This window comes from Littorina saxatilis, linkage group LG16 (genome assembly GCF_037325665.1).
Source record: "Littorina saxatilis isolate snail1 linkage group LG16, US_GU_Lsax_2.0, whole genome shotgun sequence".
Lineage (NCBI taxonomy): Eukaryota > Metazoa > Mollusca > Gastropoda > Littorinimorpha > Littorinidae > Littorina > Littorina saxatilis.
In genome coordinates, this window is record NC_090260.1 from 36,503,750 (window position 1) to 36,529,185 (window position 25,436).

Genomic DNA, 25,436 nt, shown 5'->3' on the forward strand with positions numbered 1-25,436 from the left:
ACCCACATTGAAGGTGACTATCAAACCGGAAGTAGGAAAAACTCCTCCTTCGCGGAACGGAAGTCCGACATCGCTGAATGCAACCAAAGAGGAAGCCAATGTCCCTCCATAAAAAATCTGGAAGTAATCTCCATCGAGGCCTCGAGAGAAGCCGAGAGATTCGACAGAACGTGTCTGGTCTCTGGCTAAAGGCTGTATAACAGAATAGCCCAGAGACCTGACACTGACCGAAGTCACAGTTGCAAGTGGAAAGCTACTGAACAGGATAACCGGAAAACCGGAAACCCGTTCAACCGGAAACCGTCCTGTCTCACCCCTCCCATAAGAGGGTAAGACAAAGAGGAGGTAACATCCGAAGCCACCAGAACTGAATAGACAGTAGACGCAACACCCGACCAGTGAAGTGACTACCGTCCCGGCCGAGGCTGAAAGCCTGCATGCCCATAGGCCAGCCGACGTTCCTCACTTCGCTAACAGTGATAGGAAGGAGAACGATGCATCCGGACAAAGCCGGAAACGCAACAGACAAAACCGCACAATGCGGAAGCAAATGTTGCGTGGACTGAGGACAGAAGACCGAACGCCCGTAGGCTAGTCCGCGGTCAACTCCAGTAGAGACACACAGTGTAATCGCAAAGGAGGACCTATGCTCCCGGTAAACCGGAATGACGACTGTCCGGATGTCCGTAGGACGTATCCTGTTCCTCACTCACTGACCTCCGTATGGGCGCAGCAGGGGGAGGAACGGCAACTCCGGGCTGAGCCGGAAAAGCAACAGACGAAGCCGCATAACCGGAACCGCCTGTTGCGATGACTAAGGCCGAGGCCAGAACGCCCAAGGCCAGTCAACGGTCAACCCCAGCCATGACCTCTGTGAGTGCACGGGATGGAGGACCTTCGTTTTCGGGAAAACCCGGAAGCGCGACTCCCGAAAAGGGAAGCCGCCCTTGCCTATTCACAGCCGTGCACGCAATGCAAACAGGCTTAGAAAGAGCAGAAGATTAAGCAACGGACGAAGCCGCATACAGCGGCAGCGTCTGCTGCGAGGACTGGGGCCGGAAGCTCGGTTGCCCGAAGGCCAGTCCACAGTCGACACCAGCAGGGACCTTCGTGGGTGTGCCAGATTGACCTTCGCTTCCGGGAAAACCCGGAAACGCGACTCCCGCAAGCGGAAGCCGCCCTTGCTCAGTCACGGCCGTACACGCTGTGCGATCAGGCCTAGAAAGAGCAGCATATCCTGACTAGCAGGAAGTTTTGCAGTCGACACCAGCAGGGACCTTCGTGGGTGTGCCAGATTGACCTTCGCCTCCGGGTAAACCCGGAAACGCGACTACCGCAAGCGGAAGCCGCCATTGCTCAGTCACGACCGTACACGCTGTGCGATCAGGCCTAGAAAGAGCAGCATATCCTGACTAGCAGGAAGTTTGCAGTCGACACCAGCAGGGACCTTCGTGGGTGTGCCAGATTGACCTTCGCCTCCGGGTAAACCCGGAAACGCGACTCCCGCAAGCGGAAGCCGCCATTGCTCAGTCATAGCCCTCTCGCTATACGATCGGAACTAAGACGAGCAGCATATCCTGACGGGCAGGAAGTTTGCAGGTAGTGAGCCTGCGACCAAGAACTGTTGCTCAAAAGAGAGCGTCCGGTGGCTTCACGAGAGCCAGTGGAGCAGTTCGACTTACCGTCCATGCCCCCCAAAGGGGCAGCAGACGCAGCTGAAGGCCCGCGGCCGGGAGCCGTGGCCGACAGGAAGCCAAAGAGTGGCCGTCACCCGCCGCCGGCGGAAGTACAACGCTGGAGACGGCGTGTGAAGCTGCACTCTTCCCTCCCAAACTGCGAAACTCTGGAAAAAGAGAGCAAAACAGTATAGACACCAGAGCGCCGCGCTCCGATGCCGAGAGGGAAAGCAAGAAGCAAGACACGTCACAGACGTGCTAAACTGCCCCCCAAATTCATTTGGGGCAGAATAAGTAACGGACAAAGCGGTTATACATGCTTAGTACGAAACAACAACAAATGCCAATGGTCTGAAAGACCAATGACACACACCTAGCCATGTTATCTCACCGTCAGACACGCTGACGCAGACAACAGGCGGCAAACAAAGAGTTACTGAAAATTAACAAGTCCAAAACGGACGGAAAATTTAGCAACTACAACAACCTTCCTGTCAAACTAATGACTAAAAAAGGAAGCGCTTACCAACTAACAAAGCAGAAGGCAAGTAAAGAGGTAAAATAAGGTTTACCTATCCAAAATATAGGCCGTGCCACATTCGCCGTCAGCTAAGCTGACAAGCAAACGTGGAGCCCCAAAATGCGTTACTGAAAATTTTTAAAAGTCCGCAAAAACGGACGAAAAGTCAGCAACTACAACAACATTCTTGTCAAAATAATGACCAAAATGGAAAGAGCTCACCAAACACGTAAAGGCAAGCCGTTAAGACGGGTTAGGCGGCCGGTGGGTGTCCTTACAAACACCAGCACTCAGCCACACACGGAGCCAAAAAATTCGACGACCTCTCTGCTGTAGGCTGAAATGTCGTATGAAGCATGTGGTGTTTACAGGGGGAAGTGACGTCACATAACCCTAGATGGGAGGTAACTCCCTGGGTAGATGGTCACTACCTTGCCTGTTTACACTTTTTGTGTTGGGTTGCTCCCCTTTAAAATTGTTTAAGACGGGTAGCCTTTTCAGACCTTTTGCATGTAAGACTGCGTCAATGCTTTTATGTGATTCGGAGTAAGAATATGTAATTTAATTATAGCTGCCAGAGGACAAGGGAAACCACACTCTCAGCGTTTGCTTCTGCCGGTTCGCGATAGTTTATCAGTCAGTCAGTGCTTTCGATTTGGATTTGAACATGTCGCAACCAAAAAAGAAAAAAACTAAATTATTCAGTGGCCAAGGTTTGCTACCTTTCGCCGAGGTAGGTGATTTCAGACAAAATGACAGCAACACAGCGAATGTGGACAGTGTCAGTGTGAGGGGTTGTGAGTGGTAGTAGTGTTGTCGAGTCGATCGAAGCAGACGACATAGCAGACGACAGTCACCGCGAATCGAAATCTGCTGAGCCAGAGAATGAAAAGCGTCCTCCAAATCGTGGTTTCCAAGCAAAATGGCTCACCCTACAGTACAGCCATGGCTTAGCTATGATGGTGGGTCCATGTTTTGCACACTGTGCAAGAACGGTGGATGCAAAAACATTTTCACCAGAGGTTGCCAAAATTTCAAAACACCTCGCGAGCAAAGACCAAAATAATAGCAACAAGAGGCGAAGCCATCAAGGCTCACGTAAGAAATCGACAAACAGTAACACAAACTCAATCACTCCGTCACACATACACACACACACACACACACAGAAAGAGCATAGGTGAAACTGTGCAAGAAAGCGAGACACTAGATCTAGATCTGTCTGTCTGCATGTAGCCTACTTACAGGACACGACTGCCAACTAGTCTCGGCGCGCTCAAAATAATAATGACCGAGACTTTCAGTACTTCCTTCGCGTGACGTCTAACCCTCTTACGTCATAATGTGACGTCAATGTAATGTGACGTCTTCAAATGTTAGAGTTTCTACCACAGACATACACACACACGCACGCACAAACACACACACACAAACAGACAAAGTTATGATCGCATAGGCTACACTTACGTGAGCCAAAAACGAAATGTCCTAAACCTTTCTGACAGTTTCGGATAAATGTCCCAACATGAAAATGTCTAGCAGCACCCCTGTTGTATGCATTTAAAAAACAAACAAAACAAGAACCCAATCAAAACTGAAGGTGTTATATGCAGGCATGCATCTATCATGATACATAACTGTGTGGAAATGAAGCCAGTCACTCACTATTTCTGCCGAAAATGAGGTCCTCAACCAGCGGCAGAGCGACGCGTTCAAACAGGGCCTTCTGGGATGAAAACTCGTCAAACACATGCTCGAACTTGTACTGGTACTGTGGAAAACACAAAGCACTCAGTCAGAAAAAAAGCATGTCAATACGTAAACTGTTTTAGCGTACTGGGTATGTTTGGTTGACAGACTGACACCATCACAGCAATCTAACATGCAGAGCAGACAGTGCAGGAACAAAATGCTGACTCATCTGATGACTCTATCTCAGGAAATGAAGACTGCAGTGCATACCATTACTACCAATTGCCTTACTAATACTACGACATGCCAATGCAACAATATTACCTTGTTGTTATGTATGTATTACTAACTAACTTCAGAAACATAATAATAGTAATAATAATGAGGATAGTTATTTGGAGCAAATCCTAAAATAGTTTGAAGCACCTCACAAAAAATGTATACACAAAGAAAACATGCATCCAATAACATCACAACTGAACAATTGAACTAACACTAACACTAACAGGCAACTGACACAGCATTGACTGACATACAACAAGGGAACCTGAGCAGTATTATATAAGAACACATGCATAGACCACAAATTTTAAAAAAATTCAAGTACCGGTAATCCTAACTTGTGCAATGCACTTAATGCAACTTCTTGCAATATGAATTAATACCAATCAGTAACTCATTCGGGAGAGCACTTGTGTTACGATTGAGACTGTAAACATTGTGAGGAAAGCAGAGTCACTAACATCACACAGTAAAAGTACCTAGCCACACAGCACAACCACATTACCTCTTTCACTTGTCCGTTTCTATAGACAGCAACCTAAAAGGAAACGAGGAGAAAAACATGCGCGAGATTGAGAACAATGTTTACTGTGGAAAGTATTTCACACCATCCCCAGGTGTCCCCCCCCCCCCCCCCCCAGTACTGTAATGTTACACAGAAAAGTACACAGATGCCACTCCTTTCACAGAATGTCAGTTTTAAACCAGATATTTCCTACATGTTCTCATGCTATCTAATCAGCTTACTATAATATGAAGCAAACTAAAGAGTAAATTGAAACTCAAAGTTTAACACCAGCAGCACTAAACAAAACTGTATGGTCAATCCCTACTACAGCACATCTCACTTAAAAAGCATTGTACCAGAGGCAGCGTATATTATGTCAGTGTCACCCAGTATCATGCACATTATTTTTATACACACATGTATTTCCATTTGATGCATTGTAACCAAATATACCGACAGAAACACTCAGTGAACCAGAAAAAAATGTTGTGTTTCTTCATTTCAAACAATCACTGCCAAAATGTCCCACGCAACAACTAACTACGCATGATGATTGATAAGTCATTGTAAAAACATGCATGAAAAGACAAACTATTAAAAAGAAAAAAATGCATCAAATTAATATTGTAGACAGATTCTTTACACTTACAGTACACATACAAAATATTAACTCAGGAGTATGTGAGACTCATCAGATGCCAATTACCATTAATTTACATAATTATAATGACCAAATCACCACTTGTATAGACTTTGGAGAAGTGAGAAGAAACTAGTGCAAAACAGAATCCATTTTATTATGATAAATAGCATTCCATGTTTACCAAAGCCATGCGTCCACTAACCTCTGGTGCAACCAGCTGCACTGTGGTGGGGTTCAAGGCACGCACGCACACCGCATCGTTAGGACTGTCCAGAGGCCGCAAACGACAGTAAACCTGCATTGTAACAGGAATAAACAAACAGCAAGATCAGTAAATTAATCTTTCTTCGTATCATCCTCATCAAGGGCATGGGAATAGGTTCACCAGCAGCACTGGTCAGACACCAAACACCTCCACTGGCTCCACTTCCAAGTTTGTTTGTTTGTTTGCTTAACGCCCAGCCGACCACGAAGGGCCATATCAGGGCGGTGCTGCTTTGACATTTAACGTGCGCCACACACAAGACAGAAGTCGCAGCACAGGCTTCATTTCTCACCCAGTCACATTATTGTGACACCGGACCAACCAGTCCTAGCACTAACCCCATAATGCCAGACACCAGGCGGAGCAGCCACTAGATTGCCAATTTTAAAGTCTTAGGTATGACCCGGCCGGGGTTCGAACCCACGACCTCCCGATCACGGGGCGGACGCCTTACCACTAGGCCAACCGTGCCAGTCCCACTTCCAAGTTCCAAGTGTGCAATCAGTGTAATTACATACTACAAGCCTGTGTCAAAACACATCAAAGCTGTAGACAATAACTTCTAGTTCCAAAAAACAAGAACAATTGTAAATCATACCAATTATATCCAATACACCAAACATGATGAACACATCTAAATAAAAACAACTATTTATTAGATTAGTACACATATAACAATAACACACAGTCTAACAGTGACAGTATCATCACATATACTGTATAGTATTTTCATTGTACTGATACACGAATCACACATGTATACAAATGTCTGCAAGATGTGTGACAGTAAATGTTTGATGCTTCTCATAAATTGATAAAGGGCTGCTACTGCTAAAAGGCATTGGCATCATACTACTATTGAATAGAACGTGTAGAAGACATTGTCATTGTGGTGCCATTGAATGACCACAGACTACAACTACAAGGCACCATCATCATCCACTAAGCAGACTGCACAGTTAGTTCTTGGCCTTACCTCCACTGGTTCATATTCTAGGCCTTACCTCCACTGGTTCATATTCTAGGCCTTACCTCCACTGGTTCATATTCTCGGCTGATGGTAGTAGTCCTCTTCCGAGGCGTCTTTCCCCTTCTGCCAGACACACACAAAACATTAAGTAACAGTGTTCAAACATTTGCTCACGGAGAACAAGCAATGAGGAAGCAATGGCAGGATTATTATAGTGTTAATTGTTAGGCCAAAAAAAAAAAAATGTCTGTTTAGGGTAACATGACCAAAAAAAGTAGGGTCGGTAGGTAGGTAAATTTTTTTTTTTGTTTTTGTTTTTTTTGTTTTTTGTGGGTGTAAATGCTATGTTGGCTGAACATTCACTTCTTATATTTGATGAATACATGTTTCAAAACTAACGTATAAATAAAACAGAGAGAAAGGGAGAGAAAGAAACGCCAAATGTCTCTTTTTAGCATTTTTACCTCTTTTTTTTTTTTTTTTTTTTTTGAAATCAAAAAAAAGTTTTTGGGTCGGCGCCAAATCGATAGGGTCGGTCGGGTTACCCTAAACAGACAATTTTTTTTTTTTGGCCTTATAATCCTCTGCCTAAATGGCGGGGTAAAAACGGTCATACACGTAAAATTCCACTCGTGCAAAAACACGAGTGTACGTGGGAGTTTCAGCCCACGAACGCAGAAGAAGAAGAAGTTATAATCCTTGTTGCACTAGCAGAAATGATATTCATCTTCTGAAATTCTAAATTAATAAATCTTTTTTTATTTGGTGTTTAACATCGTTTTATGAACTGTAAAAAGTGTAATGAAGACATAAAACCTTGAAAGGCAATTATAAATTAATAAAACTTACATGATTATTTTTTGGGTGTTTTTTTCTGGTTTTCGCAGAAAATGGGTACCCCAACTTCTTAGACGAGCAGCCAAAAACCAAAACACAGAACATTACATTTATGATTTACAGTACCGCTAAAGTATACACTCAACAAAACACACAACAACAAAACTAAGATTAAGAAAGACACCATGCGTGATGCACATTTATCAATCTTATGTTTTGTTAAAAAAATGTGATCAAATGAAAAAAAAATTTTTTTTGAGAATGTCTAAATGGAAAATTTCCTAAATAAATTATCATTTAATTAATATACTTACCCGAATCACATTAGCATTGAGTCACCTGAGATGCTTATCACTGAAAAACGCTTACCCGGCTAAAGAATTTAAAGGGAAGCAACCCCATCACCAAAACGAAAGTGAAAGTAGCTTTGGTAATGGGCCAGTACACCGGGAGTTACCTCCCATACGGGTGTATGCCACGTCACTTCCTCTAGGAACACGTGCCTATTATCATACGGCTTTAAAAAATCTTAAAACCATAAGCGGGGCAGGTGGGAGGGAATACAGTATGTGATTCGGGTAAGTATATTAATTAAATGATAATTTATTTAGGAAATTTTCCATTTAATATCATATTCTTACTCCGAATCACATTAGCAGATAACATCAACAAGGCGGTGGGCTAGAAATGAATCAAAACTCACCATCAAGTTCTGGACAGGAACTGGCCTGCTGCTATGAGCGCTGGAAGGCCTCTGGAGCCATCCTGTCGAAGAGCTGTGACGTCCCGAAGATAAAAGTTTATGAAAACATCTTCGGAACGCCAATACGCAGTTGTCAGCACCTCCTCTAGACGTCTGGAGCGCAGAACTGCCAGAGAGGATGCCCACGCCCTCGTCTCATGGGCTCGGGCCGAGTCAAGTGGCAAGGAGGGCATAACCCCCCCCCTCTTTGTGCGCCTCCACTCATAAGCCTGCTTGATGAGCGAGGACACCCACCGGGCCAACGTTACCTTCGACAAATCTTTCTCGCGCCTAGTAAGGAGAGAGATAAACAACAACTTCTGAGAACTAGACCGAATCGGCTGAGTCCGGGCTAAGTACAGACGAAGTGCCCTCACAGGGCAATTGACCGAATCGGGGTCACCCGGGGCCAACGCGCTGGTCAGAGCCTTAACTCTAACCAGCGGAGAGGCCTGCCCCGGAGACTGATTCTTGGCCAGGAAATCAGGCCGGAAACGCAAAGATGCGGAACCGTCCGGCTCAAAGGAGATATCTCCAGGCTGACCCGACAGGGCGTGGACCTCGCTACCCCGTCGGGCCGTAGCCAACAAAAGGAGAAACAGCGCTTTGCGAGTGACATTGAACAGACTGGCCTCGCTTAAAGGCTCAAAATCCGCAGAACGAAGGAATTCCAGGATTAAAAACAAGTCCCACTTGGGAGCGGGCAAACGAGCTTTAGCTTCCTTAAGAGCAGCCCCTTTAATGACTGCAGCTATAACGCCCCCGACTCGAACAGAACGACCAATCTGCTGAAGAGTCGCCGAGATAGCGGAGCGCCGGACCCTCAACGAGGAGACTGAGGCGCCCTGTGAAGACATGAAAGAGAGGTGGTTAGCGACCTGAATAGAGCGCGGAGCCACCGAACTCACCCCTCTAGCTGAACACCAGGCAGTCCATGCCTTCCAGTGGGAAGCATAAACTGAAGAGGTGGACGCTCTATGCGAGCGAGCCACCAAGTCCAGAGTCAAAGACGACGCCCCAGAGCGCTTCAGCGAGTCCCGAACAACTTCCACACGTGAAGCTTCAGAAGACTGGGCTCCTCGTGTGGAATGCCTGTTCGGGGCTGCACTAGTTCCCCTCGCACGAGTGCGAGAGGAATGGGGGGCCCTTGGGCAAGCCGAAGAAGATCTGGAAACCAGACCTGCGACGGCCACAGAGGAGCGACCAGAAGAAGAAGGGCCGGCTCCTCCATCTCCGCTTTCCGGATTACTCGGCTGAGTAACGGAAAGGGAGGAGTCTGAAGATCTGTATGTGCCCCCCAACCCTCCCTGGACGCATCTGTAAAGAGGTCCAGGTCGGGGAGGGGCACGACGATCGGAACACCTCTGCAGACCCACTCCGTGTGCAACCACGGAAGGGTCGCAGACTGGAACCATCCCTGCAAAGGGATGAGGGCGTCCCAGTCCACCAGAGGAGAGTCCACAAACGGCTTCAGCGCGAACTGAAGCGGACATTTGTGGACCCGGCCCAGTGAAACCAGAAGAGCCATAGACTCCATCTGCCCCAAGATGGAGGCGAGCGAGCGGATGGAAGCCATCAGGAGAGGTAAAGTGGAGCGAATCTGAGCTTGGAGCTTGTCCACCCTTCTCTGAGAAGGCTGGACAGTCCAAGCGACCGTGTCGAAAGACATCCCCAGATAAGTGAATGTCTGTGACGGGGTCAGCTCCGACTTTACCCGGTTGATCGAGAACCCCAACCAGTTGGATTCTCGAAGAACCGTCAGGGTATCCTGCGAACAGCCGCTCTGGGACTGGTTCATGATGAGCCAGTCGTCCAGATAAGCCCGCAGACGGATACCCTGGGACCTCACCAGTGCACAGACCTGTCTCACCACCATGGTAAAAATCCACAGTGCGAGAGACAGCCCGAAAGGGAGTGCGCGAAACTGGTAGATCTGATCTCCCCACCGGAAATGAAGCCATTTCTGGTCGGTCGGATGCATAAGAATGTGAAAGTATGCGTCCGTGAGATCGATCGAGGTCACCCAGTCTCCTGGGCGGAGAGAGTCTCGGACAGAGGCTGGCGTCTCCATCTTGAATTTTATCTCCCTCAAGAAAGTATTGAGGAGAGATAAATCCAACACGGGACGCCATCCTCCTGATGCTTTGGGAACAGCGACCAGACGCCCGTAAAATCCCAGGGAGCTGTGGACCCGAACTCTCTCCACCGCGCCCTTCTGCTCCAGGGAGGCAATTTCCGACTGCAAGACGGAACGTGCTTCCTGCGAGAAGGGGGGCTTGAACCGCGGAGGCACTCGGGTAAGAGGCGCCTTTTCCTCCCGCCAGAGTAGACGGAAGCCCGAACTCACCACTCCCACAATCCATTGGCTGTCTACTACCGACATCCAACGAGAAAGTGCCCGGGAGGGGCCTCCCGCCATCACCAAGGTGGAGGGCGGGAGGGAGGTGAGATCGGGAGCGCTTCATTGGGGGTGTGGCTTACTTCCAGAGCCGCCACGCCCCCTCCCCGATGCCGTCCTCTTCCTCCCACCACGAGCGGCCGGCGAAGCCTGCCGCTTCTGAGCTGGCTTGGGGTTAGACGATGTCTGAGCCTGCTTCTGTTTAGAAGGCTGAGACTGTTTCACCCCCTTCAGAGTGTAGTCAAGGAACTGACTGTCCTTGTTTGACTGAATCTCCTTCTGTCTGGCATCCAGTGCCAGCGGACAGAAGAGAGACTCCTCTGAGACCGGGGAGACTCTCAAGGTCTCCCTAGTAGCCAGCTCCGTGAATTGGGACTGCGAGAGGAAGAGATCCCTCCTGCAGAGTACCGCTTGGGTGTACTGCAGGGAGGAAAGACGCAATTGTTCCTCATTGACCTTGGCCAATGCGGTCAAAAGCGCAGAGACATCGTCCGCATTCTGTTCTTCACTGAGAGTGAAAGGAACTAGCGAATCGGTCAATGCCCGAGACAGAGCCCGAACGAGAGTCTCCGCAATGGAGGACAGTTCGATCTGCCGACGTCCAACCTCCTCAGCAGAGAGGAGGGAAGCCTCGGAAACCGGCAAAACCGAATCACGCTTGATCGGTTTAGTCAGAAGAGGCAGCAATTCCCGGGAAACCGGAAGGGTAGCCCTAGGGAGTGCAAAAGACGCCAGCCAATTCTGGCTCTGATTGGGCATGCCAAGCTTCCTATTGGCCGTAGGCACGAAGGAAGAGGCTTGGGCAGCTGAAGCCACCCACTGCTGAGCTGATTCCGGAACTGGACCAAAAGGAAGCAGTAACGGAACAGGCACTGGCCGAATACCACTCCCCGCATGTGCTGGACGAACCAGTGAATGCGAAAGTTGGTAAGCCACTGACGGAGACTCGGCGAACCGGAAGGAAGAAACATCCTCCTGTGCCGGCCGGAAGTCCGCCATGGCAGAAGGAACGAATGATGCGGAAGAGTCCGCAGCCACCACCCCTTCAGGAAAATAACGAGACGTTACTTCCGCCGCGACGTCAAGAACAGACTTGAGCTTCGACGGAAACACGCCCCGCGACTCCTCGCTGACCACTGATGGAGCATCAGAATAGTCACACGTGGAACCATGACCGAAGTCACCAGTTCCGGAAGCAGAAGCATGCCCTGGCAAACCGGAAACCGGAAAAGCCTGAGCACTAACGTCATCCTGCCGCCCAAAACCCTGTGAAGGTAAAGGGTAAGCAGGACGACCATCCGCAAAAACCGGAGCTGGATGAGCTGACGTCACTCCCCCGACTGAGTGGAGTGATGCCTGCTCAAGCCTAGGCGCTTGAAAGCCGGAAGGCGCACGCTGTAATCCACTATCTGGTATCCGGAAGGAACCACCAGAAGAGGAAGAAGCGTTTCCGGCCGAAACCGGAAGTGTAGTCAACGGAACCGCAAAATGCGGAAGTGAAGACTGCACTGGTTGACTTCGCGATCCGGAAGGACCGGAAGTCAGTGAATACTCCATCCTGCCGCGACCGCCGTAGCGTGCCGGAGCGGACGGATCATCACTTCCGGCAAGTGCCGGAAATGCGGCAGTCGAAACCGACTGCCGCCGCTGTTCGAACAAGTCCGGGGCCTCGTAGGTTATCGCCGGAAATGAAAGATCAGCAAGGTATCGGTCGTGACCCGATGCGAAAGAGCTGTCCCCCGAAGGAGAACGTCCAGGCGCCTCACGAGGGCTATCGGACCAGCTCTGCTTACCAACCGACGCTGAAGAGGGAGGACGCTGCTCCAAGCCGGAAGTGGAGGACAAAGACACGGAAGCCAATGCCCGGACGTCACTGCCAGATGCCGGAAACGCCGAACTGCTGGCGACGGAACGCTGAAATTCTGCCTGCACCAAGCTGCGGATTTCTGGAACCAGTGACTTTAACAGAGAGGAAACCAACGCACCTTGTCCAGGTGCTAACAAAGAAGACGAAGTCTCCGATGTAGAGACAGGTGCAGAAGTAACAGTAGCGCTAGGCGCCGCAAAAGAAGCAGAAGTAGTAACAGCGCTAGGCGCCGAAATTGGTACAGCCAACAAAGTGTTACGCTCTTGGTCTGTAACAAGTAACGTTGCTTTGGAAGAGGAAGACTTAGCCTTAATTTTCCCCTTGGGGTCCGACTTGCCACGGCGCTTGTCTGAATCAGACATGTTGACAACAACACGTGGCAACGCGAAAAAATTTACTGAAACATAAGTCTAAACGACTGGAAAATTCAGTAAACACACGCACTAATGCGTTAACAAAATACTATAGCTAAACTTGCCCCACAAGCAGAGGCACGGAGAGCTACAAACAAAGTCACACGAGCTAGAAAACTAACTCACACAACAAAATGGCGACACGCAAGACACTGACACAAACGTCAACAACACGTGGCAAAGTAAAAAGATTTACTGAAACGTAAGTCAAAACGACTGAAAACACAGTAAACACACACGCTTACGCGTCAACAAAATACTAAAGCTACACTTGCCCAAACAGAAAGAGGGCACGCAGAGCTACTAGCAAAGTCACACGAGTTAGCTAACTAACTCACACAACAAAATGGCGAAACACGCAAGTCACTGACACACAAGTCCGTAAAAAACGGACAACGTACAGTAACGAAACAGCGCAAACAACCAACAACAAACGGGAACGAGCTCACCAAACTGTAGGCAAGGCGAGCAGACAAGCTGGGTAACGTGGCCGGCGGGTGTCACTCAAACACACAAGGTCAGCCACAGAGCGTCAAAAAGTGAACCGTCCTCTCCGAGGTGAAAAAGACGTATGATAATAGGCACGTGTTCCTAGAGGAAGTGACGTGGCATACACCCGTATGGGAGGTAACTCCCGGTGTACTGGCCCATTACCAAAGCTACTTTCACTTTCGTTTTGGTGATGGGGTTGCTTCCCTTTAAATTCTTTAGCCGGGTAAGCGTTTTTCAGTGATAAGCATCTCAGGTGACTCAATGCTAATGTGATTCGGAGTAAGAATATGATATTAAATTTCAAATCTGGCATAATAGTTTACACTGGACTTAAAGAAATCTACTCTATTTTCTAAAGTTCTACGCTACATTCATAACGTTCAGTTCTCATTCATTTTCACCATCTTGAAGTTGAACTGATCTTGCCATACATTTGCACAAACAATGTTCACTGCAATTTAACACCTAAAACCTCCAGCGATTGTTCAGCTGACAGGAACTGCAACAGTAACTTTTTAAAAAATACAACGTTCTAAAGGCAAATCAGGGGGTACACAGTGACTGTGATTCACTCAATCAGTGAATCACTGACAGTACACTGTTCAGCGAGTCGAGTGTGCTCCGTGTGGGAGTGAAGTCGAGAATCACAAAGATGAAAAGTACCATTGTAACATACATCCGTTATCAATGTTCATTTTCCAAATTGCAATAACTACAAATACTTACTGTGGCTTCATTTTAAAAATGTTGAAGAATCAAATAAGAAGTAAATCAAACTCTCCACGAACTCAGCACTGTCTCTGTTGAGGCTCGTCGCCAGTGTGTAAGATACTTCCGGTTTTTGAATTTCGAGGGAATAATGACCAATCAGAGAAGCTTGTTATTTCACGATGAAAAAGTTTGTGAAGTGCTACTTTTCTCACTATTATGACAATAACAAATTAGGCAACAAATTAACCCACAGACAGAAGAAAACAAACTTCACACACTATTACAATTTTTGTTGTTGTTTTTTACGTCCACAATCTTTTCATAAGGGAGACAATGTGACCACGAAATATTTTCACGATTAGACTGGTCTAAAGTGTGTGTCCAAAAAAATAATGTCAAACTTTCTAATATGTAACAATTTCAGTGCTTCGTTACATCCATATAATTTAATTTACATCAGAACAAAAAGTTGTTTTGAATCAGGATAAATGTGAAGGGCGACATCAAACTGTTAAAATAAATGTAATGTGTCCACTTTATTCGAACGCACATGGATAAACGCACAGCCAAAAGTTCTCTCGCAATTACTCGCGAGACACGAGAGTTCGAGTCAGCAAAGGAAGCAGAAGACACCAAGATGAGTGGGATGTTGAGTTTCGAGTTTCTCGACGATGTTCGTCGCATGAACAAGCGACAGGTATAATCCAACATAGCTGTTGTGATTTAGACTGTTGGTCTTCAATTTCTCAGTTTTGATCGCATCCTCGTGATCGATCATTTGCATTCTGGATTTTATGCTTTCGGGATTTTACCGGCATGTCAACATATGTCGCGACCACATGATGATGGAATTGACAATGTGTCCACATGGACAATGTAGCATGTAGTGCACCCTCTCATCCATTTCATGTCATATTGATATTCTGTCTGTCACACACATACACACACACACGCACACAAAACACGCACACACCACTTGGCCTCACAGTTACACTTACAGAGCATGTCGATTACTAGTGCTGATGAGGTCTCGACCAAAAGAGTGGGATTTCCTGTAGGTGGAGTTCCTGTATACAGGGAATCCCACAGGGTGGAGTTTTTCAATAAAACTTGCAAACCATTCTCGAATTTCTAAGAAATATCAAAAAAGATTGAAAAACATCAAATTCTACCGATGTCGCCAAGCATCACGTGACTTTCAGCGATATCAGTGACACGCTACAGGAACTAAATCCTGTGGTATTCCCTGTATACAGGAAATCCCCCTACAGGAACTCCACCTACAGGGAATCCCACTCTTTTGGTCGACATAGACCCCATCAGCGTTATGTACTAGTGCTAGACAAACAAGAGGCGAAGCCTTCAAGGCTCATGTAAGAAATCGACAAACAGTAACACAAACTCAATCACTTCGTCACACATACACACACACACACACACACAGTAAGCGGCATAGGTGACACTGTGCAAGAAAGCGAGACACTAGATCTAGATCTGAATGGCCGATTTCGAAGAAAAAACTAGTCTCGGCCCGCTCGGCAAAATAACAATGACTGAGACTTTCAGTAATTCCTTCGCGTGACGTCTAACCCTCTTACGTCATAATGTGACGTCTTCAAATGTTGTGACGTCTTCAAATGTTAAAGTTTCTACCACAGACATACATACATACATACGCACGCACGCACGCACAGACAGACAAAAGTTAGCATCGCATAGGCTACACTTACGTGAGCCAAAAATCAACTCTGTATTTTTGTTTTTTTGTGAGTAGTTTTGTTTGATGGCGGTTATTGGCCACATATAAAAAGTTTAAAATCTTCCTGTGAAAACAAAAAATAACTTAGTTTCATGCAGCCATACAAAACAAATCTGAACTACAGAAGACTCGTTCAATTACTGGGATTGTCATTGAACGCGCTATTTCCATGCATTTGGAAGTAACTATTGATAAGATTCCTGTGGAGCAAGTCCGGGTATTGCTGCTACTTGTGTTTTTCAAGCAGGATACATCAGCAGCTGGCACGGACCATGTCCCTTTTCCAGAAGTTTTAAACTGAGTTTGAACGATGGTCACCATTTGAGTGCAGTTCAAAGAGCAATTTCCTTGACAAAAAGACACAGTAAGGCTGCTTCTGAATAAAAATACCTGCAAAAATTAAATCCAAACTTCGACTCGATCACATCATTTCCTGTCAGTGTCACCAAAAAGCAAGCATAGCAGACGACAGTAATCTCAAAGCATAAACTTATGACTCCTCTGGGGTTTTTTGTGCCATGGAATCTCTCTGGAAAATTGCGTTAGTGAGTGAAGAAAAAGAAATTCATTGTTTTTGATTCCCTGACCGACTCCCTTCCGACCCAAACACTTTTTTTTTACCCTTCAAACAAAAAAATTCAACTCCATTGTGCAGACTTTACAAGGAACATTTATTTATAAAAACATTTCAATCAGAAAAATAAGTAACCTATTTTTTTGGCTGTGTCTTCATGTTTATCAAAAGCAAGGCAATCAAAGAAAGTGCGACTAGTAGTAGCACGGAATTTGGGGAATCAAGATAAATGCAGGCAGTAACAGGTACAAGAGAGCAAGAAGAGATATTTTAAAGTCCAGGGTGAAACCTCACATCTGGAAAGCAGGCCTGAAACAGTGAAAGTCCACAAAATGGGGCACTCGCCTTTGGCTAGTACCGTTCTTCTCATAATTTACTCGCCTGAGAGCAATTTTTGAGTCACTTGAGAAAAAGTGACTCTATGTAATCGGTCAGTGTTAGTCTGTCCGGCCGGCCGTCCGTAGACACCACCTTAACGTTGGACTTTTCTCGGAAACTATCAAAGCGATCGGGCTCATATTTTGTTTAGTCGTGACCTCCAATGACCTCTACACTTTAACGATGGTTTCGTTGACCTTTGACCTTTTTCAAGGTCACAGGTCAGCGTCAAAGGAAAAATTAGACATTTTATATCTTTGACAAAGTTCATCGGATGTGATTGAAACTTTGTAGGATTATTCTTTACATCAAAGTATTTACATCTGTAGCCTTTTACGAACGTTATCAGAAAAACAAGGGAGATAACTAGCCTTTTCTGTTCGGCAACACACAACTTAACGTTGGGCTTTTCTCGGAAACTATAAAAGTGACCGGGCTCAAATTTTATGTGAACGTGACTCATTGTGTTGTGAATAGCAATTTCTTCCTGTCCATCTGATGCCTCATATAATATTCAGAACTGCGAAAGTGACTCGATCGAGCGTTTGCTCTTCTTGTTACTCGCCAAACCAACCATTTGTTTCAGCAACTTTACTCGCCTTTGGCGAGTAGATTAACATTTCTACTCACCATTTACAGATTTCTTCTCGCCATGGCGAATAAAACACTCACCACTTTCAGGCCTGAAAAGGCAGGATTCTGGAAAATGGCAGGGTCCTGAGTCGCTTTCTGGGGATTCAGAAAGTCTTAAACATCAAAAAACATTTAGATATATTTTGACTATGCGAAAGCCAGTGGTCTTGTTACTGAAGCTCCATCGTGAGTAAATATTGTTAAACTGTTGTACTGCAAGCTTTGTGTCATGAATATTTATGCTAATTCCTCAATGCTTCCTTTGCTTTGTCCCCTCCAGCTGTATTACCAAGTCCTGAACTTTGGGATGATCGTGTCATCAGCGCTGATGATCTGGAAAGGTCTGATGGTGATGACGGGCAGCGAGTCGCCCATCGTTGTGGTTCTCAGGTAAGCCCATCATCATTATGCTCAGGTAATGTCACACCCTGCCTCTGATCACAGTCATTGTAGCTACGTCGCCGCTTATAACTCAGACAGGGATTTTGCTGGGATTTATGTTCTTCTGCAACTTTGCCCATATGGCCATGGAGAATGTATGGCGATGTTCAGTTTACAGCATTTCTTGATGTCGCCTTTTCCCCAGCTGTGAAAAATATTTGGCAGCTCTGCCGAAATTAAGGCAGCATTTTGCCCGCCAGGCGACATCCCTGCTAGTGCCACAGTTTACCTAGGGATGGGGCCTGAATTACTGTTTCTTGTGCTGGAAGAGAAACATGTGCAGAAGGAAACAGTAGCTGGGATTTAAAAAATTGATGCAGTTTGAACAGATTATGACAGGACTAACATTTGATTAAAATGACCTTTAGAAGAAAGAAAAAGAAACAGGGGTCACGCTGACTTTTGACTCTGAGTGATTTGTGTGCAAAAAACCCATCTATATTGTGCAGCAATATTGCTAAAATATGTACTGCACATGAGAAAATGGCCAAACATTTGAGTGAGTGCAACCCATGACAAAGTGTGTGTGTGTGTGTGTGTGTGTGTGTGCAGTGGGAGCATGGAGCCGGCGTTTCACAGAGGGGACCTGCTGTTCCTCACCAACTATCGCCAGGAGCCCATCCGTGTCGGAGAGATTGTCGTCTTCAAGGTTGAAGGTCGCGACATTCCAATTGTACACAGAGTTCTCAAAGTGCATGAAAAGTAAGTCTTTGAGCTAACTGGCTTTTATTTATATTCTATTAGTTTGTTCTCCTTCACGACAAGGCAGATGGAAGTTAAACAAAGAAACACTCTGACACTGCTGCAAGTTGGTTCTTTCAAGGACACGATGTAGAATGAGCATCTCTATCCTATAATTTGTTGTTGTTAACATTACACTAGCACCTTTCCCCATAAGCATTCTAGAAGGTGTCTTCCGCTTGTACAGTGGAACCCCTCACAAAGACCCCCCTCTCTAACGAATACCCCACCACAACGACCCTTTTTTTTAACCGATGTGTTTCCTTATATAGTTGTCACCAGTGTAGCGACCACCCCGCTCTAACGTCTAAGGACCGACCTAACAGCTTGTGTAACGACTTTGTCAGACAAAGCCAAGACTCTCAGTCAGCCTAACGCATCACTGACAATCCGGTTATCAGCAGTTATAACCGTCTCGTGTAAGCAAAGGCACTAAATGCGATCAAAGCAGCATGCCGCGAGATCAAAGGCAGGTCCATTGTGATAGCTGGGTGGCCTTGTTTATAGACACTGACCTTCTTCCGAGGGGTCATTGACCCAGTTTTAGCTATGAGAGGTGGTTCCCCTTTCATATCTGGGAGAGGAAACACTTCCTGCACCCGGGTCATTGACTGAGTTTAACCTATGGGGCGGTCTCTTTGATGTCTTGAGAGGAAACTTGGCCAGGGTAGTACATGCACCAGAACTGGTGGACACCATTGACAATGTCAAACGTGAAATCGAAGCAGTTTGCTTGAGGAAACGGTCGTCAGCAACTCAAACTTCTCTGTTTTCTTTTTTTTATGAAAATCTGAGGTGACTTTCTTTGTGGCCCCCTGACCCCGCCCCCTCCCTCTGTAAGGACCCCCCTTCATAAGGACCGATTTTTGTCAACATTTCAAGGTCGCTAGAGAGGGGTTCCACTGTATCTGGGATAAAAGCATCCTTCCACTTAGACACATAAGAAAAAGTTTGGGAGTATTTCGTTGAATTAATATTGCAGATTGACACTGATGGCAGTTACAAAACTTATCCAGGAAAAGTTCCCATGGAAAAGAGGCTTTCCTTCTTTGCCCTTATACTTTTATACTAACTCCAGTGTGAAAGATATTGTATGTACAACGCTTGTGGAGCTTGACACTTGCCATGGTCCCTCCATTGGCTAGATAAATGCACACTTTGCTATAATTTCGCCGCTGTTACATGTTTGTTCCGTTTACAAATGTATTGACATTGAGGATATAATTATTGCGAATGGCATGCAGGAGACTGTTTCCTACTGAAGTTTAGCTGCCACTGGAAGGGTGCTGTGCTCTCTCCTGAGACCTGTGGGTCTGAAATAGCAGGACAGAGTTGTGTACAGACAAGACAAAGAGTTGAAAGACAGCACGAAGAACAAACTATTCACCCATGCAGACACGAAAAGCTGTTACGAAGAATTCAATGCTTCAAGATATACAGACAGTGTTGTCATTCACACAAACTGTGGCGTCATTCACTTACGTTAAAATAAAGTAGATATCTCCATAACCATGACTGTTGTGGTTATATCAAAGCATGAGCGAGGAAAACGTTTTTGTTCTCTCCTCTATGGAAGCTGTGGGACATAATTACCATTCAGACTTTGTCGTGGGACAGAGTTTTCTTCCACCATTGTTTAGTTGATGTCCAACAGCGTCATTTGACAATCAACATATTTTTGTGTGGAAGAAAACTGTCCCAGGACAAAATCTGAATAGCAGGTATTGTGAGTTGCGTTTGTCTGTATGTTTGACGATCAGAGTGCACCAACCAGCAGTGCGGTATAACATGTTCTACATAGCTAAGTGAGTAAGGTAAATCGATCCCCACAGTCCAACAGTTTTGGCTTCTGGTGTGTGCAGAGACGACGGGTCAGTCAAGTTCTTGACTAAGGGAGACAACAACTCTGTGGATGACCGCGGCCTGTACGCTCCGGGACAGCTGTGGCTGGACAAAAAAGACGTTGTGGGGAGAGCCAGGGGGTCTGTATTGTCATGACACTCACTGCTTCTTTCTCTGCTGTCTGTAACGTTTTGTTTTGTCAATTATTAAACGTTCCAATAACCTAAAGTTCTTGTTTTTTATTCTGAATTTTGGAACGTTAGCAGTCTATCTGTTTTTGAATTTCTGCTGACTTCACTGTTTTCACCTCATACAGTTTAGCTAGACAAGAACTTGAGACTTGGTGGGGAGAGCCAGGGGCTCTGTATTGTCATGACATTCATGGCTTCTTTATTTGCTGTAGTGTACTATCTTCACTCTGTCTTCATTACTGATGTAGTTTAATTCTTATTTCTCTGCAATCTTCACTCTGTCTTTATTACTGATGTAGTTTAATTCTTATTTCTCTGCAATCTTCACTCTGTCTTTATTACTGATGTAGTTTAATTCTTATTTCTCTGCAATCTTCACTCTGTCTTTATTACTGATGTAGTTTAATTCTTATTTCTCTGCAATCTTCACTCTTTTCTTCATCACATTGTACTGATACAGTGTAGCTAGACAAGTTTGATTTGGGGAGAGCCAGGGGGTCTGTATTATTTTGTCTTCACTTTGTCTGTTACTGATAATGTTTCTCTGCATGAGATTATTCCGCCAATGGACAGATTTCCAGAGATCCCAAGATAGCACAAATTATGCTTTTTTTCAGTTTAAAATCAGAATAGTATTTTGTACAGTTTTTGCAAACTGCCACAATATATGCGTATATTATGTGTACAAGTTTGTGTGCCTGTGTGTGTCTGCGTTTGTGTGTGTGTTGTAGTGGCAATGGAATTAATCTCTTTTTCTGTTACAGGTTTGTGCCTTACGTTGGAATAGTGACAATTCTCATGAACGACTATCCGAAGTTCAAGGTAAGTCAGAGTTGGATTTCTTTTCCTTGCATGTCATGTCAAGTACCGTGACAAGCAATCTTTGTCTTGACCTGACCTGACTGTACAGGTCGGAATTGAGATGTGTAGCACACAAGACAAGTAACACAGGGTCTATCGGCTCATTGCCAGACTCGTGTGTCCCAGTACCAACAGTAAGGAGTGCCAGCGGTCACCAGTAGTGTTTGTGAACTCAAAAGCAATGATGTTCACACTTTTTTGGCATTCGGGCATTGTTATTATGCTATAAGTGGGGAGGGGGGTGTGAGGGTTGGAAGGGTTGTTGTGTTTGAACTAAGCTCGGCTAGGTTAAACTGTATAGCTGTTACTAGTAGCTTTTTTTTTATTCTATGGATTAATCCATTAAAACAAAAACCACTCTGTTCAGAGATCAGTTAGGATGTTGCATTTTGGTATCTGTTCCAGTGAAGTGATTGTTTTATCCTATTTTAGAGCCAAAGCAAGCTGAGATGGCGAGCAGAAGTGTTTTCACGTCAAGGACTGTACATGCCTTTTAGCAAAATTAATGAATGATATCTATGAACGAATTATAATGGTGTTGTGGTGTGCTGTGTTGCAGTATGCTATCCTGGTGTGTCTGGGTATCTTCGTCCTGGTGCACAGAGAATGATGACATCACAGCGCTCAACGCTCGCACCTCCCTGCACTTCACGCATTATCCTGTCATTCTTTCTCCAGTCACGTCAGACTATCAGGACTTTTTTTGTTGTTCTTTTTCTCATTAGGCCAACAAAAAAAATAGGTCTGTTTACGGTAACATAGGCCAAAAAAATAGGGTCGGTAGGTCGGGAATGTTTTTTTTTTTTTTTTTTTTTTTTTTCTCCAAAAAACCATATTGTTATGTTATTTTGCAAAAAAAACAAAAGTTTTTTTGTTTTTTTTCTTTTTTTCCCCAAATGCCAAAAAAAAGTCTAGGGTCGCGCGAAAAAAATAGGGTCGGTCGGGTGACCGTAAACAGACCTATTTTTTTTTTTTTGCCTTACATAGGCTATCCATCACTTTGTTATTTTTTGTCATTACAAAACTGAGACGCTTCTCTGCAGCTGTCGTCAAATCACGCATGTTCCATGATTGTTCTTCACGTTGAGCGGATCACTTGCTGAGTTTTGGTGCATATTGGGAATTTCTCTCTTCAATTCTGATCTTCTGCCGTTTGTTTTATGAATTTGCAGTGTAAATGAGAGTGGAAAAGTGCAGGAGTTTGTTGTGGGTGTTTGTGTTTACGTGTTTGTTACATATGTGAGTGTTGGTGTGTTGGTGTTTGTTTGGATGAAGATCATCAGCATGAATGAGTTAGGATAATGCGACCCAGTCAAAAAGTGGTGTGAAGGAAATATGTGACCCTCCACCACAAAATGAGTCACATGTCACCTCGCGCGGTTCTGCGCTAGGCCTAATATAAGTCCGGGGAGTCTCTGGTAACAGTGTGAGGGTCACCTGAATCACAGGCTTATAACTCGAACAGTTTTTGCTCTTTTCTAAAACGGGTTTCACCACTGGATAGAGCATAAAACACTCTTTAGGAAAATGTAAAAATATGAAAATCATGCAAAGGTGACATGCGGCTCATTACGTGGTGGAGGGTCTCATATATTTGGAATATCAGGGATTTTGAGTGAAGGAATGTAACAGATGTAATTATCTCCAGCTTCTCACAGCGATTCGCATCTTATGGTTTTATCTTCAATTTCAGCAGAACATTTTTTTTTTTAAAGCACATGCTATTGAAAGTTGTATTTCTCTGATTTTATATTGGTTTTGTTTTGATTTGTAGGAATGAAATCTCCACACAGTCATTCTGGTCAGCTTTATCGCTTCTGTTGTTGACATTACGACACTTTATAGGTTTTGCTGCGATGTACACATTTATGTTCCCTGAGCTTTACCAGGAGGATTTTGTGTTGAGATCGCCAACTAACTGTGGAAGCACTGTTCCGTTTTTAATGCAAGAATGTGTCATTTTGTTCATGTCAGAAGGTATCATTTTGTGGAAGTATTTGAAGTCGGTTGCGGTTAAATGTCATTTATCTAAAGGTTTCCTTGGGTTTTTGTTTGGTAACTTACAGAATTTATTAAAGGTTTGAGTTTTTTGAATGTCTCATTTTGTGTGTGTTGATGATGTCAGTCAGTTTACTTCTGTTTTAAGACAAACATTTTTCGGATTTTCGCATGTCTTTTAACAGAGTAATTACTGCAACAATGTATTAGACTGATGGTCCTTCATTGACCACAGAGGCCAGCCTAGAATGATGACACTTTCTGACTTGTTGCCATGCAGAAGACTTGACCAACTGAATGCTTGTGTAATGTGCTCTGTGTCAGTGTTTGACATGTGTGTGTTGGTGTTTACCTGTCCCTACATCTGTATTATTGTTCAGTGAGAGCGAGTGATGGGTGAATGTGTCTGTGTGTACTCTTCAAAGGTGAACGCCTTTATTTATTTGTTGTTGGGTGTGGTGACAATATTGTTATGTGAGAGTTGGGTTCTTGTCCTTTTCAATGACTTTTGGAAGGGTGTATGAGACTTGGTGCCAATGTGCTGTTGCTGAAAAAATATAGACGCAATTAAAAGAGATATTAAATTAAATTTTGTGAAACTTTTTGACGTCCTTGAAATGTGAATATATATGTGTTCCTGAATGCGTTGTGAAAATGGTCACTGCTGTCTAACGCTAGATGGAGGTACACATCTATGTGACCTTGAACTCTGCAACAGAATGTTTTTGCACATCTGGGTCTTCCTCACTATATAATGTTGCACATACTCCAAGTGTTTTGAAGTGTACATACAACCACACACTCAGTATTTAGAGGTATCGGCAGTACAGGGTGACCCCCCCCCGCCAAAATGCAACCCATAAAAATGAATCTATGATTCATTCGCTGGGCTTCCTGACGAGTGGACGTAAACTGATTCAGATAGAACTATCAAGATAAGTCTGTGTCAAATTTCCCCGGGAGCAGGACTCAAGTCTGAAAGATAGCGAGAGTGACGCCCCCTGTTAACTTGAGCATAGTGACATGATTTTGATTGGTCGATATTTATAGTCAAAACCTATGTTCTCTGCACATGGACATAATAATATCGGAAGTGTTACTAACACTTCTCAAAAATAAAAACTTTTATTACATTTTTTTTTCTATACATTTTTTCCCCATAGTTCATTCATCATCTGACATAACTTTTTAGCGACATCTAACCGTACGATTATTGAAAAAACGCAGAAATGTAGACGACCACCTTCCGTGATTTGTAAAAATGAAAAAACATTTTACAAATTACGTCAAACCTAAAACCGCAATTTGTAAAAATGTAAACATGTAAAAATATCGCATTCCACAACTGACAAAGTAATACATGCCTTTTATTATTAATAATATTTGGTTTAAACAATGTTTTATTAAATCAAACATGGTACAACAATACAACGATAAACAATAGGGACACGAACTCAAGCGAACGCTTATATTACGCGCCCTACGTAGTTACAAATTAACAAAAATATGATGTCGGACAAACATTACTTATAAACTATGGAAATATCTAGGTCAACAGCATAGTTGAAGCAAACAAAAAAGAACAAGAAAAAGCTAGCAGGAGGAAGAGGGGGAGGGTGGAGGTGGGACGAAAGAATGGTAGGTACATATGAAAGATGAAGGTGGTTAGCGCATACAAAAAGAATATACATAGTACATTGTAAACTGTAATCCAGTGGCAAATAAGCAGTAGTTCGCTGAATATATAATTGAAAAATGTATATAAAATAAGGGTTGTTGGCATGGATATGCGTACTGAGTCAAATTAACAAAAACTACCAGATTTACAGATAAACGATTGGACACTTTCAAAAATAAGCTTGTTGGTGCGAAGAGAAAGGTTTTCGCTACCATTTAACAATATTTCAACATGTCTGTAATGTACAGGTAGTGCATTTATTGTAGATAGGCGAGCGTCTACGTACAGAGGGCAATGTGTCAAGTAATGGTCAGCTGTTTCGTG

The 25,436-nt window shown here is 44.6% G+C and overlaps 2 protein-coding genes across 3 annotated transcripts in view; one reads left to right on the forward strand and one right to left on the reverse strand.

Annotated features, from left to right (window-relative positions):
- LOC138950973 (kinesin-like protein KIF23) overlaps positions 1-14,115 on the reverse strand; it is a 59,390-nt gene extending 45,275 nt beyond the window's left edge. The window contains exons 1-5 of the mRNA XM_070322686.1: positions 14,032-14,115; positions 6,619-6,679; positions 5,524-5,616; positions 4,676-4,708; positions 3,862-3,967 (exon numbers count right to left, since the gene is read on the reverse strand). Of these exons, the coding sequence (XP_070178787.1) occupies positions 3,862-3,967; positions 4,676-4,708; positions 5,524-5,616; positions 6,619-6,679; positions 14,032-14,042 (304 nt within the window). The 5' untranslated portion in view covers positions 14,043-14,115. The remainder of the gene's footprint in view (positions 1-3,861; positions 3,968-4,675; positions 4,709-5,523; positions 5,617-6,618; positions 6,680-14,031) is intronic.
- Positions 14,116-14,613: 498 nt separating this feature from the next.
- Positions 14,614-24,036, forward strand: LOC138950976 (signal peptidase complex catalytic subunit SEC11A). Of its 2 annotated transcripts, XR_011450899.1 has the most exons (7): positions 14,614-14,713; positions 17,641-17,750; positions 18,354-18,503; positions 20,405-20,524; positions 21,340-21,397; positions 21,996-22,157; positions 22,416-24,036. XR_011450899.1 is itself a non-coding variant. In XM_070322690.1 (6 exons), the coding sequence occupies exons 1-6, from the start codon at positions 14,654-14,656 to the stop codon at positions 22,044-22,046; spliced, it is 549 nt and encodes a 182-aa protein (XP_070178791.1). In that variant the 5' UTR covers positions 14,614-14,653; the 3' UTR covers positions 22,047-24,036. The 2 variants fall into 2 exon arrangements, 1 of the variants encoding a protein (XP_070178791.1); XM_070322690.1 differs by having other exon boundaries at positions 21,996-24,036.
- Positions 24,037-25,436: the final 1,400 nt, after the last annotated feature.